Source organism: Callorhinchus milii, unplaced genomic scaffold (assembly GCF_018977255.1).
Source record: "Callorhinchus milii isolate IMCB2004 unplaced genomic scaffold, IMCB_Cmil_1.0 Scaffold7, whole genome shotgun sequence".
In the NCBI taxonomy this organism is placed as follows: Eukaryota; Metazoa; Chordata; class Chondrichthyes; order Chimaeriformes; family Callorhinchidae; genus Callorhinchus; species Callorhinchus milii.
This window is the reverse complement of record NW_024704748.1, coordinates 11,625,982-11,641,132: the sequence shown is the minus strand read 5'-3', so window position 1 is coordinate 11,641,132 and position 15,151 is coordinate 11,625,982. Positions and strand designations below refer to the sequence as shown.

Genomic DNA, 15,151 nt, shown 5'->3' with positions numbered 1-15,151 from the left:
CTGGTCATTTGAAAATTAGCATTTAAGATTTGTCCTTGGGAATTATCTTTCCATACAATAAAAATATTTAATTTCTATAATGTTTTCTGTTCAAAACTGCTTTGCCATTTATTGCTACAAGATAGAAACAAAGCTGTTCAAATTGAAATATCTGTATATACTTGTTTCTGGTAACATTTCATCTGGTGTTTCCCTGTCTCTGCCTCTATCTTTCTGCCCCAAGGCAAACATTCCACCAATTTATAAGTTGTTACTGTTAACTCATAAACACAATTGGAATTCATTTGTAATTCTTTTAACTAGATACCCCATTGGTTATTTCATTCATGCTGAGGGATTGTTTATTAACCTCCTAACAGGAGGTTAAAGCATGTGATTGACTCTGCCCTCAACAACTAATTCATGTTTAACTTTCCTAGTATACCTCTGATAATTTTGATTGCAGTAATCATTTTCTCTGTGCATCACCCACAAAAATGCAGTCAATTTACTTTACAGCATATTCTGTGAAGCGCTTTGAGACGTCTAGAAGACATGAAAAGCACTATATCAAATTCAAGGATTATTATTATTACTATCATCTTGAACTGATCAGAATTTGAGGCAGTTATTTCTATTCTGTTTATTAAACCTTGCACTTTACAAAAAGTGAAGTTCTGATTACAGTCCATCACTAAGCATGATTTTCAGGAAATATAAATAATTTATTAATAATAAAGTATAAACTTTGAATTTCATGTAGCATCTTTTACATTAGGATGATGTCTCAAAGTGCTTCATTTATATAGCACCCTTCATGTGGGTAGCGTCCCGGAGCGCTCGACAGTGGTGGAGTCTGACCCCGAGCCAGGGGAGAGGGGGTGAGGAAGGTGATGTAAGCACAATTAAAAAGGAAGGACTTTTGGTGGGATTTGAAAATGGAGAGGGAGGAGGCAAGGCAGAGGGATTGAGGCAGAGAGTTACAGAGTTTCAGGCATAGTGTCTGAAGGCCATTTCAGTTAATACTGTACTTAACCGTTTTCCTATTTTCAACTGCTCTTCTATTGTAATGTTAACCACTTTTTATCAATTTGCCTTTATCTTATGGAACCCTCCTGTACTGATCAAAATCCTAACAATGTAGCATTATATGGATTGAAAGAGTGTGATATGGACAAAGTTTTTCGACTGCCTACAACCACCTTTATTGGAGGAAATGAATCTTCCCTCTCATTGCGTGAAATCATAAAGCGAATGGAGGTCAGTATATGATATGGTTATTCAGCTTATGTAATCTATTCAGGAATTTTCCTTTCTTGATGTAATTAGTGAAATTCAGCACAACACGTAATGTAAATACCAATGAGGTTGGTCACACATGGGACAAAATCTGCAGCCTCAACTCAAACCCTGAGAGTTCTCTATTGCAATAAATTATTTTGGATTTTGTTTCTCTCTCTGCTCTTCTTTTGATGCTGCCGGACGTTAAAATACTCTTTGTACCTTTGGATTTTGAAGTTCGGTGTGAGCTAAACTCTGTTTGGATGTACACAGCAGATAATGTGATAATGTCAATTAACCTCAAAGCCCCGAAAAATTTAATGTGGGGCAGAATATGAATTTCTTTCATTATTTACCCCTCCCTCACCCTCACACATGGGAAATAGTTTTCTGATCCTTTATTTATTGGAAAATATTTATAAATAGTACTGTTTATGTGTGTGAAAATAACCCACAACATGATGAATTTTAATATGATCAAGTACTGTACCAGAACACCTTTGAAGTTACAAGTGTCTAGTGCTTTGGGACTGACTTACGATTGAGCTGTGGTACCTCAGATGTATTTTTGCTTTGGGCACTTTTATGCTAATTTCCTGACAACTGGGACTTCCTTTTATTTGTTTAATAGTTTATAGAGTGGAATTATACAAGCTGCACTTCATTATCTCAAATAAAATTAGTTTTCCGAGTGGCTGAGAGATATTGTTTCAGCAGCGTTTGTAATTCTTCCATTGACCTATTTGCATTTGTTGTGAATGCTTAACTTACTTTCTGTGGTATCAGTCTCAATCTGTTGGTGGAAATGTTTTTGTCTTTCATCTGGTCCTTTCTATTGAGGGAGAGCCTCACAAGTGATTGAACTCTCAATCTTGTCAGTGTGTCAACGATAAGGCTTATTGTCCCAAGTGGAAGTATCATGTTCTTTTTAGAATCAACCAAATTAACCAGTTTATGCTGTTGGCCTGGATTTTGAAAAGTCGACTCCCAAGTGCATTGATTGTATCATAATTTATTAAAAAAAAGAGCAACTTATTAGCAGAAAATACTTAGAATGTGTTTTCAGTCTTATTTTTGGCACATTCTATCTATTCAGCAGTCATTTTCTACTGTGAGTCATAAAATGCCATATTTGATTAAAATGCGATTTCAGATACATTCCAAATTTTGCATGGTAGATCAGTTTCTGCTGAGTTGTCCTCTGAAATGATTGCAAGGAAACACTGCAATAAAATAGCTTTGTCAGATATCTTTTAAGTAAAAAAATAATCATTCCAGGAAGTACACAACAGTAATTATGAAATATGTATAATGATATAAATGTTAATATGCATTAAATTGCTGTACGCCAGGAAACTAAAAAAACCTGCTATTTAATTGCAACAGTTTTTCATCAAAACTACTTCTTTGTTATTAGTAGATTATTGGTTAATTTTAAGATTAAAGGTGGCTACCGTTATGTAAGAGGGTGACAAATATTTCAGGCTGTTGTTAAAGTTTAGTTTAATTTTCATGTTCTTTATTTGAATCAGACCACTTACTGTCAGCATATTGGTCTGGAGTTCATGTTTATAAATGATGTGGAACAATGCCAATGGATCAGGCAAAAGTTTGAAACTCCTGGCATTACAAAAATTACCAACACTGAGAAAAGAAGGCTATTGGCTCGATTGATCCGTTCAGCAAGGTGTGAACTGGTATCTTTTTTAATTCTGTATTTCTATAGTAATTTTTTTTACATGTTCAACGATGCAAGGTGGCAAACAAAAAGTAGCTCATTTTTTACTTAAGAAATTGATTTTAAAAAGGTTGATCTTTTCAGCATCTGACTCCAACATATTGCAATCTGATGTTATTTTGTTTTTGATTTGCCTTAAGATGTTTCTATTTCCCATATTGCTTTTATATTTAGTTTTTGTAACTGTGTATTTGGTTTTGCCTTTGGATAGTTCATTTCTTATTTATTCTTCTCCTGTAAGCTGTCTTTGTTTGCATTTTTCAATTGTGATAAGCAGAATTAAATTGGTATGTTGATCTTAACAGCAGTGTTGCATTCCTAATGGGGCACATGCAAATTAGAAATTGGAAGTTTCTGTACTTGTTTCCTATAGAAACAAAACTGCTGCCCTGCACTAAAACATTAACTCAAAGCTTGAGAGAACCATTTGAAGAAAAGTGGAATGTGCAAATATAGATTTTAATTTCAATCTCATTTGTTAAGAATGGACCTTTTTTTATTCCAAGTAACAGAAGAAGAGTCTTGTCTCAAACACTGGCATGCAAAAGAATACAGACTACGCATGTTGATTATCACAGACATTAATAATTGTTTTCTTGCAAATAATAAGAATATGGAATGAATTCCCCAGAAGGTCAGTGGAAGGATTTTGGAAAGAGATTGATAGATACTTGAGAGTACAAATATTAAAGAATATGCTAAAAAGGCATGGAGGTAGTATTAGGAGAGGATATTGCACATAGGTCATGAAATGAAAGTTGTTGTTGGAATGCTCTGTGATGGGGCAAGCTCGATGGACCAGCTGGGTATACTATTCCTAACTTCCTGTGCCCTTTTGTGTAAGAGAATGCAGATTTAAGTTATGTAACAGGTCTTGTGTATATTCAGTAAATAAATATATTTTTTAAACAGTTGGCCTCGAATCTCAGAAATTTACGGCACAGAAGGTAACTCTGTACATCTTGTCTGTGCTGGCTCTTTTAATTGCAATCTTTTCAGCCCCATTTACCTTTCCTTCCCCATGATTTCCAATAGTTTACTTTTTTAGGTACTTATTTTGTTTCCTGTTGAAAGCTAATATAAACGTTGCTTCAAGCTCTGCTCAAATATCTACACCAAAGGAGGAGGTGAGGGGGAATCGGTCCGGCCAAGTGTAATTGTAATTTCTGGCTAAATGTAATTACAATAATCACTGACATTTACCAGCAAGGACCATGAGGCGAGGGCGCACGCTAGGAGAGTTGATCTGGCAGGAATCAATACTCATGCGGGCCACGGAGGTTTTTTAAAAAAAATCAGTTTCGGGTCTGGTCCAGCTTGGTACAAATTCCGGACACCCAGAGTCCAATAAACTGGGTGTTACTGTATTTATGATTATTGATCTTTCTCCTTCCGTTGCATCATGCAGACAACCTGCCCGTCTTTCCTGTCCTGCAGCTAATTGTTACAGCTTGTGGTGGCTTTAACTGCAATCTGCCACCCCCCCCCCTTCCTTTCCCCAGCAGCAGAACCTCCCGGATTCTGCTCAGCTACAAACACTGGAGTGTCAACCTAGATAATGAGCTCAATGTCCCATCATGGGACATGAACCCACAACCTTCTGATTCAGAGGTGAGAGTGCTACCAAACCTTTCCTTTGCAAGAGAAATCAAGACTGAGAACTGAGGAAAAAAGAGAGCAGTTGACTAGGAGAGCAATTTTGAACTTGTAGAGTTGATACCAACAAAAATGATGTTCCATATTAGTTTGCATATTTTATTTTAGCGCTCATTTGCAATTTCATACCATATTTACCACCTCTCCTGACTATAGGCATGCTATGGTAGGATACAAATAAGCTTACCTGATTTTTCATTGTGAGCGCAGAGAAAAGGCCATTTCTGCATATGAAGAATTACAATAGTCAGTAACACAAATTGCTGTTATACCCGTCCCTGCAATTAATTGTAGGAATAGCATAGGCAGGAAAGTGGGATTCCATCTTGCCTTCTGTATTGGTTAGGCATATGACAACACAATCCAAAGCCCAGCACTTTAATAACATTGAAAAATGGTTCCTGGGTAAACTATAGGTCTTGTCAGGAACTTCAAAGGATCATTGAGTTTACACCACTATATTTACATTGCTATTCCTAAAGAACAACATACAAGTGAGTTTTGTTTTATCTTTAAAGGAGGAAAAAAAGCAAAGGCAAATACATTCAGTATAATGTAGTATAATTTAGTAAAGCAAATGTTGCTGTCCTTAGATTTTCATTTAGGTGATATCTATATTCAAGGTTTGAAGACTTTCTTGCAAGGAAATGGTCTTCTGAGAAACGTTTTGGTGTCGAAGGGTGTGAGATATTAATTCCAGCTTTGAAGACCATCATCGATAAATCCACTTGCAAGGGAATAGAGAACATTATCATGGGAATGCCACACAGGTAAGGAATATGGAATTTACTTTCAATATTTTATAAATGGGTTGAAATAAAAATAAAATGAATACTAACTGCATAGTTCGCGAATACAATAGTCCTGGTAGATTTTGTTATCGTGCCCAGCAAGGATTACCCTTCAGGTTTTCAGTTGCCGGGTTGAATACATATCAACACCTCCAAAGTTTTTTGATGATCAGACAGATTAGGTTAACATCAACAGTGGCTCAGGTAAATGAGTATCTTCTTGGAGCCAGGTGACCCCACGGGTCCAGAAAGCCGGCACACATTACATTAATTTAGGTGTGGTTGGGGGAAAGAGGTCAAAAGCTGTGTTCTCATTTCCAATAAAAAATAAGAAATTACTTCATTTCAATTATACTTTGAGGGCAGAATTTGCTTTTTTGCCTTGGGATGATTACTCCCAGACATTCTTTGATGTTGACAATATTACATGTTGAAGATGGCTAACAGTGATGAAAGAGCATTATCTTTACTTTTTGAAGCTCCTGACTCCAGGATTTAACCTTAATATTGGTGAACATACACTCGGATAACCATCAGAATAGTCCTGACTCTACTAAATTAGGACTTGATTGGAGAACCCATATAATTCATTCCAGACAGAAGAAGCCATGTTTTATCTGAATGCAAAAGCAAAGATCTGTTTGAAAATCATGTTGATTGATTTGCAGAATCTCATTTTCAATTACATTCCATGTGTTCTTCTAACATGAGGTTTCACTGTCTTTGTTTGTAAATTTTGTTCACCCATAAAAACCGATGCAAATATATTTTCTCACACTTTTAATGCTGGGGATCTTTTCCAGGGGACGGTTAAATGTGTTGGCCAATGTGATCAGAAAGGATCTGGAACAGATTTTCTGTCAGTTTGACCCAAAATTGGAATCTGCTGATGAGGTGAGGACTCAGATGTTGTTGATATACATGGAAACCCTATTCTCATGATTTCGGTATAGTGCGGCTTCACTCGTAAGTCTAGTGTCCGGTGGATCCGTGCCAACTGAAAACATGGCACACCCAGCTGATTGAACAGACGAGCCAACTTTCCAAGCTCATTAAAGGCTGACTTTTAGGTCATCACTTGCTATTTATTGACATCAATTGTGAAGCAAATGTTGGCATCAGCACCCAGAATGTGGTCGCTGAAATACTAGATCCAAATAATCGCACAAACAGTTTGATTCTGTGTTTTAATTTTTAAATTGATATAACTATTCTAAAAATGTTTGTTTTCAAAATTATCTTGCTACAGGGTGACCAAAAAGTCATGATACCGTTAAAGTGTCTAACAAGTCTTAAAGTAATGATTTTTTTTGGATAATAGGGTAGTTATCACAACTTTTTGGTTACCCTGTATAAAAGTTCCTGTTGAAGAATTTTCATCTACTGATAATCTGAATGAGATGAGAATGAGTCTGTAGCAAAAAAAAGATTCAATACATTGCAACTATTATAATTTGTTTAATTTAGCTATTTTTGAAAAAAATCCATGCTGTGGATATTTAGTTGTCAGATACCTGGAGTGATATGGCACAGAAGCATATTTGGCTAAACCAATCTGCGCTGGTTAACAATGCAGCCATTTAAAGGTTTCGCTAAAGAGACTTGCCTGTGCATTTTAAGGTTTCAATGTTAATTTCTTTAAAAAGAAAGTTCTACTTTCACAAAAGGAAGGGTAAAGAAATTCAGTCTATTCCAAATTGAGTCATGATGAAAATGAAAAGAACAGACAAAATATTTTGTGCCCAAATCAAGCGGAATTGAGTCTGGAGCTTGAATGGTTACTTTATTTTTAAATTTAAAAATTGTACATGGGAACTGCAGAACACAGTATTTGATGGCCTTCTGCATTACATCTCTTGTCCTCTGTGATTAAAGAGCGCATTTTCTTGGTCTAAATTACCAAGTTTTTTTATTATTGTGGACTGGTGTAACTGTTAAAGAAAATACAGGTGGTAATTAATGGACGATTAATTCTTACTGAAGTTATGATCAAAACCACTGACATGTATTATGAGTTTTTTTGAGATTTTCTAGGGTTTCTGTTCTGTATTTCTAAGGAGCTATAATTTAAAGAACCTCTTCAGTACTTTTACTCAGCCGGTGCACATCAATTAAATTAGTTGCCAATTCTTGAAAACTTGTAGACGAACAGAAATTTGTCATTTCAGTGTCAGGAATTAAATGCAAACTCTGTTTTAATGCATCATGTTAGGGATCAGGAGATGTGAAGTACCACCTGGGTGTATACAATGAAGTAATAAACCGAGTAAACGATAAGCACATCGCTATGTCACTTATGGCAAATGCTTCACACCTGGAGGCAGTGGATCCAATTGTACAAGGGAAGACCAAAGCAGAGCAGTTCTACCGTGGCGACAATACAGGCAAACAAGTAAGGAGATCAGAAAGGAAAAAAAGACTTTGTTTTGTTGATACGTGTGTTTTGCCTTTCCTGACGTCTGCAACACTTACTCCACTGCCTATCCCCTCAGAGCGCCAAGACCCATATCCATGCATTTGTTACATCTAGGCTCGACTACGCCAACTCCCTGCTTGTCCGCCTTTCCAACTCTTTCCTCCACAAGCTGCAGGTCATTCAGAACTCTGCAGCTCGCGCACCAGGCTCCAAGACCTCATCACCCCCTCCTGCCACTGGCTCCCCATGCCCCAGAGGATAGAGTTCAAAGTGCTCATCGCCTTCAAAGATCTACACGGACTGCTCCTCCCTATTTCTGCAATTTGCTATGTCAACACGTCCATTCTCTGCTCTTCGGAACTCCATCTCACAGCACCTACACTCCCTGCCCTCCAGCACTCCCGATCCCAACCCCCTGCTCGGTCCAAATCCCTGATTGTCTAGTGTTTGGGACGTGCTCCCGATGTGACAGGCACGATACAAACGTAAGTTATTGTTGTTTATTGAATCCTGTTGCAACTAGCAAATGATTATGAGTTCTTACAGTTGAAAAACAACTTTATTTTAACCTGAGGTAACTTACCACCCTGCACCCTTTTGTGTCTGTAAGAAAATCAGTTTATATTTTTCATTACTGTTGTCAAGCAGATACTTAGCAGGTTTTTGTTTGGAGAAGGTAATCTACATTTTTAGCATTAGATGCCATATGGAACTGAAACCAACCATAGCACTATGAGTAGTTCTTCATTATATGCAGACTTTGTATGCATTTGTGAAGTGAATATGTCTGAAAATTCTGAAAATATTCATTTTAATACTTTGGGATCCACTGGAGTGATGTCTTTTATTTTTGCAGTTTCCATAAACAAGCTAGATTTCAATGGATTAATAACTCCGTTTGTTAAGCTATTTTTGTAGAAACATCTTAGTTTTGTGAATTGTGCTGAGATATGTGACCTCAGTCTAGGGAGGGAGGAAATCTGCTTAGGTGCCTGTTGCAGATTATTTTCAGTGATCCACTGCAGCAAAATGTGGACATCAAGGGAGGACAAGATTGGATTTTACTTTGAGCAGCTAGGTGCCCAACACACACACAGAAACCATCATGTGCTTAAATCAGATAGAGCCTGGTTAAGCATTCTACCTGCCCATTTGTCTGGAATGCTTGCGTACTCTCTCCCCAGAGAATGAATTTGAGCCATGTGAGTCAATACATTCTAAATGTACTTTTGAGGATGTTGAACGCCGTGGAGGCGCTATATAAATCCAAGTTGTTGTTGTTGACAATTACAAACTTTTCTTTAAATTAAAGGTGATGTCCATCCTGTTGCATGGTGATGCTTCTTTTGCTGGCCAGGGAATTGTGTATGAGACATTTCATCTAAGTGACCTTCCGTCGTATACAACACATGGCACTATCCACATAGTTGTGAATAATCAGGTAAGAAATCGTCTTATGAACATAAAATGAATTGCTGAATTGTCTTTCATGAGCGAATACATTTATTTCAGATGACAATAATGACAACTGTTCTCTTTAGATTGGTTTTACTACAGATCCTCGTATGGCCCGTTCATCACCTTATCCCACTGATGTTGCTCGAGTTGTGAATGCACCTATCTTTCACGTAAATGCCGATGACCCAGAAGCAGTGATATATGTATGTGGTGTGGCTGCAGAGTGGAGGAACAATTTTAACAAGGACGTTGTAATTGATCTGGTAATTACAAAATAGTAAATCGCAATTTTAAAGCTTAAGATTGAAATCCTTAGAAAAGTAGAAACTTCTTTTAGAATTAAGCTTTCAATATTCAGCTTTCATAGGGTTTAGCAAAGAACCCACCATAACATACGTACTAGCCACTGCAGTGATACCAGTTGTAAAATTGGGAAACAGAGAACTGATTTCAATGTGGAATGTTGTGGATTTATGTTCTACATTTCACAAGTAGTTTAACAATTTAATAACAACAACTTGCATTATATAACGCCCTTCACGCGGCATAGTATCCCAGGGTGTTGAATATAGTAGTCATTTCTGTTGCCACTTTTAGCATTAACTAGCTTACATCCTACTTATTAGTGTGCTGATGTCAATTCCTGCACGCTGCATATGCTATTCTGCATGGGAAGTGCCGCTAACATTGTTTTGAGCAAGAAAGAAACACGAGTTGTGAGGTCAGTGGCAGCTAATGACCCTGAAACTTTTCCTGGCAGCCGTTTCTGAGATGCTCTTGTTATAACACTTGCTACTTTATGTGACCTTTTCATACTGAGCTTCATTTTAAAACAAAAACATGAAATGAAGAACGGTCTGTATTGTCTGTTATGTTCAGCAAAATAGCTATCAAATGCCTATAATTTTGTAATAATTATCATAATTTTACAAATTATGAAAATAGTTGTAGTGTACTAATACTTTACAAATGGAAATATTTCATTGTTCATGCTGCTGTTGTGGGTAGGTTTGCTATCGTAGACGTGGACATAATGAAGTGGATGAGCCAATGTTCACACAGCCTCTGATGTACAAGCGGATCCAAAAACAGGTCCCTGTACTGAAGAAGTATGCGGATAAACTTATAGCCGAAGGAATTCTGACACTTCAGGAGTTTGAGGTCTGCACTATGAACTTTCTATCTCCCGTTCCACCTTTCAACATGATATAGTAAAATGGTTTGCAAGCAACACCTTCACGCTTTAAATGTTGCTGCAACAATTTCAGAATTCAGAATACAATTTCAGAAACCTCATTAAAATATTGTGATTTGGATTCATGATCTCAGATCCCTGTGTTAAAATGAAGGGCAAAAAAAATTGCCCACTTCCAGATCATCAGCTCGCTTCTGACATCACTCCCTGTTCTTGGCACAAGAAGCATCATTGATGGTTCCTACGTGTAGCTTGTCAGCACTGGAAGCCACAAGGCACAATAAGCAAACCCATGCTAAACTATTTTGGGGCATTTCCTTTTTTAATGGGGACACTTGACATACTTGATATTTTCAAGCCATCTCATCTATTATTTTTGGTGGTTGAATGATATTGTAAATAGCAAATGATCTGAGGCTGGGAAATGTGTTTTTCAGGAAGAAGTAGCAGAATATGAAAAAATTTGTGAGGAAGCGTATAATGCATCGAAGGATGAGAAATATTTTCAAATTAAGCACTGGCTTGATTCCCCTTGGCCAGGTAAGCAAATTAATTGTGCCACAAAGGAAAATACAACTTTGAGCTGTTGCGAAAGTACCCTAAAGCTGTACTACAATTTGCATACGTAGAATTATATACTTACAATTTGCAATACTAAACCATGGCATTCAGCCCAACAAGTCTGTGCCACTGTTTATGCTCTACATCCGTCCATCCTATCTTCCCACCTTGTGCAAATAAGCGCAAAAATGGCAGTTAAATAAGTAAATTATAACCTTGGAATGATGTCGATTGCAATGTCACAAATTCCTCCAATAGGTTTTATTGCTGCACTTCTCAATGTTATCAGTCTGTACCTGTAATGGGCATGTGTTTGTATGCTAGCGGTTGGGGGAACAATATTTTAAAAGTAAAAATATAACTTTTTAAAACCTCATTCAAACCTCTCTCTTACACCTTTTTGTATATTGTGTGACTTGAAATAAAACCATCTTGAATTGGTGTTTTTATATGATTTAAAGTAAGCAAGGGTTGTACAAAAATATTATATCTGTTGACTTGAGATAATTTTGCCAACCAAAAGTTATTACACTTTGCAAGAATTGCTGTAAAGCATTTGAGTTTTTTTTATCGGTTAAGGTGCTATAAAATGCAAGTTCTTTCTTTAATTGCATTATCAATTCCCTGTACCGGAGCTGGCATCACTTAGATTAAAATTGTTTTGTAGGGAATTTATTTGTGTTAACTTCTCTGTTTGATTGAGGTATAAAAATTATTACAAACTATATATTTTATCTTAGGTTTCTTTACCCTCAATGGAGAGCCTAAAAGTATGATCTGCCAACCCACTGGTATTCCTAAAGAAACCCTACAGCACATTGGGAATGTAGCTAGCTCTGTGCCTATCGAAAACTTTACCGTTCATACAGGTATGCTCATATGTAGGTAAATAGTATTCACTTGGTGCCTTTAAGGTACAAAACAATTATTTTAACAAAATGATGATTTTGGAAATTGAAAGTGCAGTTTTATTGGATATGTGGTACTAAATTTAAAAACAGAGAATAGATAAAATTAATAACAGATGTACCTTGCATACTTAATTTGAGAAATTATAAGATGCACTTGTCTGTACAAGTAGTCTAGAGTATGAAGTAGACTGAGTGTAAGAGCAATTAGAATTAATCATATTAGAATTCACATCCTTAACCTCCATTTGATACACTGTGTCAGTAGACCACCTGAAGTAGTCCTTACCTATTCACACCCAGAGGGCCCCAGAATTAATCCCTTGTTGAGTTACCAATCTCAGTCCTGTTTATTGAATTTGTTAACTATAAAGAATAGTTACATGAACAAATCCCTTACATGAACAAATCGCTAGTTAAGAAATTGGGTAGATTAACTATTTAAATTTTTTGTCTTTAATCAGTCAAAGGGAAATATGTGAGATTTTTTTCTCCTTTCCCCCTTTTACATTATGGGATTGTAAACAGTAACCGATCGTAGTAATAGTTTGTAATTATGCAAATCACAAATTTATTTAAAGGAAACCATTATGGTATGACAGTTCATGAAATTCCCCAGGGTACCATTTCACTGAAGACTTCAAGACCCGGTGTAAGTAAATGAATGCTTGGATTATAGTCCAGAATTCAAATCTGCTTTGTTCGAAGTAGAAAAACGGTTTTCTCATTGGAAGACATTGGATACCTTGAATTTTATGTGCCTTGAAACACCTGTTTTTGTTAACTTTACATTTGGTTGAAGAAAGAAACTGATTCGATATGTGTCAATCATTGTGTACTTCTGACTCCTTGGGGAGCCAGATGGATTTTTAAAGCAGTAAAAAGAGCCAAAAACTAAACAGAGGTCTAGTGTTCATGATGCTATTTATTATTGATCTAGCATATGGGCACAAACAAATCTTAGCAATGATATGTAACAGCTAACTGCTGTTTATTAATTATGTTATTCATCTTTATGTTAGGCAGCATTCTTATAACCTGGCTTCCAGTGAACAACAATTTTTGAGGACCCTTTCCATATCAATTTAGTTTTATTTTCATGATGTTTATAGTTATATTGTATCAATGCAATTGGAAAGACATTCCTATTCTGATGTATAAAAAATTGAGTAGTCCTGGAATTCATTTGTATCCTAAACTCATTTATGCAGCAACACAAGCTTGTTATTTCAATTTAAAATGCTTCTTTGAATGTTTGCCACAATCTACGATCAGCAGATTCCCTGTGTTTCTTGAAAAAAAAGAGAGTGACAGCCAACAACATGTTTAGAAAACAGTTTGTTGAACATTAATTTATCAGCAACAATTATTATTATCATTAATATCCCAAGAAGGGTTTAGGAGGGAGAAAGGAATGGGTGAAGACTTGTGTGGAGTATAAACACCACTGATTGGGCCAAGTGTCCTGGTTCCATGCTTATATTCTTTGTAAAGACATCTTTATTGTCTTTTTCCTCCCTGCATTGTTACTTTGTTCAAACCAAACTGCATCACATTATCTATGATTTAAATTAATTATGTTCTTGGATCTCTCATACCTCATTCATTCTTGTCTCCCTCATTAAATCTATAAATCCAAATCTAGCATGATTTTCCCTCATTAGATAAATATGCTCTGTGGAGGTCTTGTGTTCAAAAGCCAACCTGTGCTCAGCGGGTATAGTTTCAGTGAGATGGGAGTCTGTGTCCCCAGACTAGAGAGATGAAGATCATCTTACGTTCACAATCCAGATCATTATCTGTAGATTTCTGCAGGGAAAGATGTATGTGGTCAATTCATGTTGCCATCTTATGATTGACTATGATGATTCTATCAATGCTCAGTGGCTAGGCTCACACATAAAAAATCGCTACCCACGTGAGACAAAACATTGCTTGTGCATGCGACACTATAACAACAATAAGATTACATTTGTTTAGCGCCTTTCATGTCGGGAGGATGTCCCAAGGTGCTGAAATGTAGCAGGTGGGACTATTTTGAAGAGTGAATGAGTAAGAGGAGATGGTAGGTTGTTAGGTGCAATTCAAGTATTGGTTTATTGCTTTCATGAAAATGTTTTAGTTTCTTTGGTGATTTTTGGTGAAATTGATTCGTTACTTTGTGTTATCGGACGTTGTGTTAAAAAATCCTTACATGCAAAATAGTGCTTTCATGTCAGGAAAACCTTGAAAAGAAAGGGAGAGTCTTCTAATGTTGTAGCCCACAATGCTCAAGATAAAATCGGTCACTTCCTGGTTGTTCGTGTGACATTGCTGCGCACAGTTGGACTGCTGCATTCACCTACAGAATACATAATCACTATACTTTTCAGAGATTTTGAAGTGCTTTGAGACATTCTAGGAACTATATGAAATGAAACATTTTGTTTGTTTTTTCTGATTCTTATTTTCACTATTTGTCTTAAGACGTCTGACCTATTGAAATGTTTCAGGTTTAATTCGTATTTTAAAGGGAAGAGCAGAAATGATCGCAAATCAGTTGGTTGATTGGGCCCTTGCAGAGTATATGGCATTTGGTTCATTGTTGAAGGAAGGAATACACGTAAGGCTCAGTGGACAGGATGTTGAGCGAGGTACTTTCAAGTAAGTCTGACTGCTAAACTTTACACAAACTAAGTAAGTAAACCACTTTCTCAGCTGTAGGTGCGAGATTTTATGAAATGCCAGCATTTTTGTAACAGTGCAGCTTGGATCCTCATCTGCAATCCATTAAAATTCTTCAGAATATGTGTATTTACATTCACCTGGTTGTGATCCAATTCATCTGTTCATAGGCCAAAAACGACAGTATTGCGCTGGGAAATAAAAATTGGGAGGTCAGCATCAAACAGCTTGTTAGATGTATACTCCTTTCCTGCCCCCACAATATGTGCTAACCACAACTTACAATAAGCCACACACCACCGCCCTGACCTCCACATCCACACAAGTGTGAAGCTTGATATTTGCTATTCTCCACATTTGGGACTTTTTGGATGAGATTGCCCAATTAGTGCTAATTACTGTAGTTCAGAATTAATGACAGTTTTGTGTTGAGGGGCTTTCTGTTGTGGTTTATCATCAGTTGAACTGGATTGAGCAAGTGTAATAAACATTTTAATTTGGTAG

General features: G+C 36.6%; 1 protein-coding gene across 1 annotated transcript in view; it reads left to right on the top strand.

Annotated features, from left to right (window-relative positions):
• Positions 1-15,151, top strand: part of LOC103181704 (oxoglutarate dehydrogenase like) — a 39,060-nt gene that overhangs the window by 8,315 nt on the left and 15,594 nt on the right. The window contains 11 exon segments of the mRNA XM_042336927.1: positions 1,124-1,239; positions 2,793-2,947; positions 5,278-5,424; positions 6,249-6,339; positions 7,658-7,837; positions 9,174-9,302; positions 9,403-9,582; positions 10,328-10,480; positions 10,952-11,054; positions 11,816-11,944; positions 14,476-14,626. Of these exon segments, the coding sequence (XP_042192861.1) occupies positions 1,124-1,239; positions 2,793-2,947; positions 5,278-5,424; positions 6,249-6,339; positions 7,658-7,837; positions 9,174-9,302; positions 9,403-9,582; positions 10,328-10,480; positions 10,952-11,054; positions 11,816-11,944; positions 14,476-14,626 (1,534 nt within the window).